Source organism: Apis dorsata, unplaced genomic scaffold (genome assembly GCF_000469605.1).
Source record: "Apis dorsata unplaced genomic scaffold, Apis dorsata 1.3 scaffold_1055, whole genome shotgun sequence".
Lineage (NCBI taxonomy): Eukaryota > Metazoa > Arthropoda > Insecta > Hymenoptera > Apidae > Apis > Apis dorsata.
In genome coordinates this window covers 1-2,280 of record NW_006264153.1, presented here as the reverse complement: position 1 = coordinate 2,280, position 2,280 = coordinate 1, and the positions used below count along the sequence as shown (strand labels likewise).

At 17.1% G+C, this 2,280-nt stretch overlaps 1 protein-coding gene across 1 annotated transcript in view; it reads left to right on the top strand.

Annotated features, from left to right (window-relative positions):
* Positions 1 to 1,856, top strand: part of LOC102677365 (CD109 antigen-like) — a 3,189-nt gene extending 1,333 nt beyond the window's left edge. The window contains exons 2-5 of the mRNA XM_006624368.2: positions 686 to 761; positions 959 to 1,151; positions 1,276 to 1,500; positions 1,567 to 1,856. Of these exons, the coding sequence (XP_006624431.1) occupies positions 697 to 761; positions 959 to 1,151; positions 1,276 to 1,500; positions 1,567 to 1,821 (738 nt within the window). The 5' untranslated portion in view covers positions 686 to 696 and the 3' untranslated portion in view covers positions 1,822 to 1,856. The remainder of the gene's footprint in view (positions 1 to 685; positions 762 to 958; positions 1,152 to 1,275; positions 1,501 to 1,566) is intronic.
* Positions 1,857 to 2,280: the final 424 nt, after the last annotated feature.

The window sequence follows — 2,280 nt, the reverse complement described above, 5'->3', positions numbered from 1 at the left end:
TTTATTGTAATATAATTTTAAAAATTAAAAATTTATATAAATCTATTATATATATATATTGAATATATAATTTATAAATAAACTTTTTATTTTATTAAAATAATTATTATAAAATGTTTAATAAAATATAATAAAATATTTTATACAATAATTTTTTTTCAAATTTATTCATATAAATTATTAGATATTGAGAAAATAACATTATTTTGTCTTGAAATTTCAATTTGGTTTTTCCTTATACAATCATGCAAATAAATCACTTTATTATTCCAAGAGACTGCATAATTGCTGATGGAAAAACCAGTTTGATACTATATGTATTAATAATTACAAAATTATATAATAAAATGATATCATCTATATTTATAGTATATTTACAGAAGTAAGAATTATATACAATTTGCCTTAATCAAAATAATATAATTTTTTATCATTCATATGCTTTACTTATTATGAATAATACAAAATTAAAAATTTATCTATTAATAATTATATTAATTTCTTGATTTTTTAATATAATTTTTTTTTAATAATGATTATTAGCAATAATTATTCTATTGAATATAATAATTAAAAAATATAATAATTAAAATTAAAGTAATTTTTTAAATTACTTTAAATTTTAAACTATAAACTTTAATATTTATTAATTGAAAGAATATAGGAAAAAAATTAAATTTTACAGATTCTATAAAAATGTTTTGGCAGTGGTTCCATATTTTTTTTTTATCCTGCATAATATTAAATGTTACTGCAGAATCGTACGTATATATGAATTTTATTTATTTTATTAAATATTGAATTAAAATATATATAAATATGATAAACATAGGTTACAAATATTATATTATCAAATATTTTTTAAAATTAATAATCTAAAATACTTTGGTATTTTATATCATGATATTTATAATATATTTTTAAAATATATCACATTTTTTATGATATATTTTTTAAGATATTACAGCATAATAGCTCCAAAGGTAATACGAGCTGATTCTGAATATCATGTAGCTGTAAGTACTACTGGTGTATCAACACCATCAACAATATATATTGAACTGAATGGATTACTTGATAATGGAGAAATATTCAATGTATCTCAAGTTATACGTGTACAACCATATATGACAAGAATTTTACAATTTGAGGTAAATATTTAAATTTATTTATATTTTACATATTTATAATTTATTTATATTTTACTTTTTTATATTTTAGTTATAATATTTTATTTACATATAATTTTATTTATTAGATTTTTTTTTAATTTAGATTGGTGATATTATTCCTGGCAAATATCAATTAATTGCACGTGGTTTGTCAGGAATAGAATTTTCAAATTCTAAATCAATAGATTATGTTCTCAAAAGTTATTCAGTTTTTATTCAAACTGATAGAGCAATTTATAAACCAGGAAATAAAGTTATGTTTCGCTGTATTTTATTGAATTCTAGACTTAGACCTACACTTGAAAGATTAGTAGATATTTATATTACAGTAAGTATTTTTAAACAAATAATATATATAAAAAAACATTTTTGAATTTACATTATATCATTATAGGATGGAAAAGGAAATAGAATTAAACAGTGGATTCGCCCACCTGTAACTCATGGAATTTTCAATGGAGAAATTGAACTATCTGAATTTCCAGTTTTAGGTACTTGGAAAATTACAGCTAATGTTGGAGATCAAACATTTGAAAAAGATTTTGAAGTTGCTGAATATGTATTACCTAATTTTGAAGTAACAATTGATGCTTCTAAACATTTTACATTTAAAGAATCAAAAATTACTGCAACAATTTATGCCAAGTAAGTGGATTCTAATAAATAAATAATTTATAATTTAATAAATACATAATTTTTCATAATTTTCAAAAATTAGATTTAATTTATATCACTTCCACAGTTATATCATTCATGTTATTTAATACATGATGTAATTATATTAATGTTCGAATATATTATTTACTATATTATCTACTATATTATCTATAACTATATTATCATTTAATTGGTACTTTTTATAAAACATTAATATCGCGTTTTATAATTTAATATCACGTTTTTTTATAATATAAAAATATAAATCATTTATTAATCTTGATAAAATTTTTAATGAAACCATTTTTCCTAAAAAATAAATATTTGGATATTTTATGATAAATAATAATAAAATTATGAAATATAATAATAAAATAATGAAATATATGACAAATAATATAATATAATAAATAATAATATAATAAAATAATATGAAATTAATATTTTATAA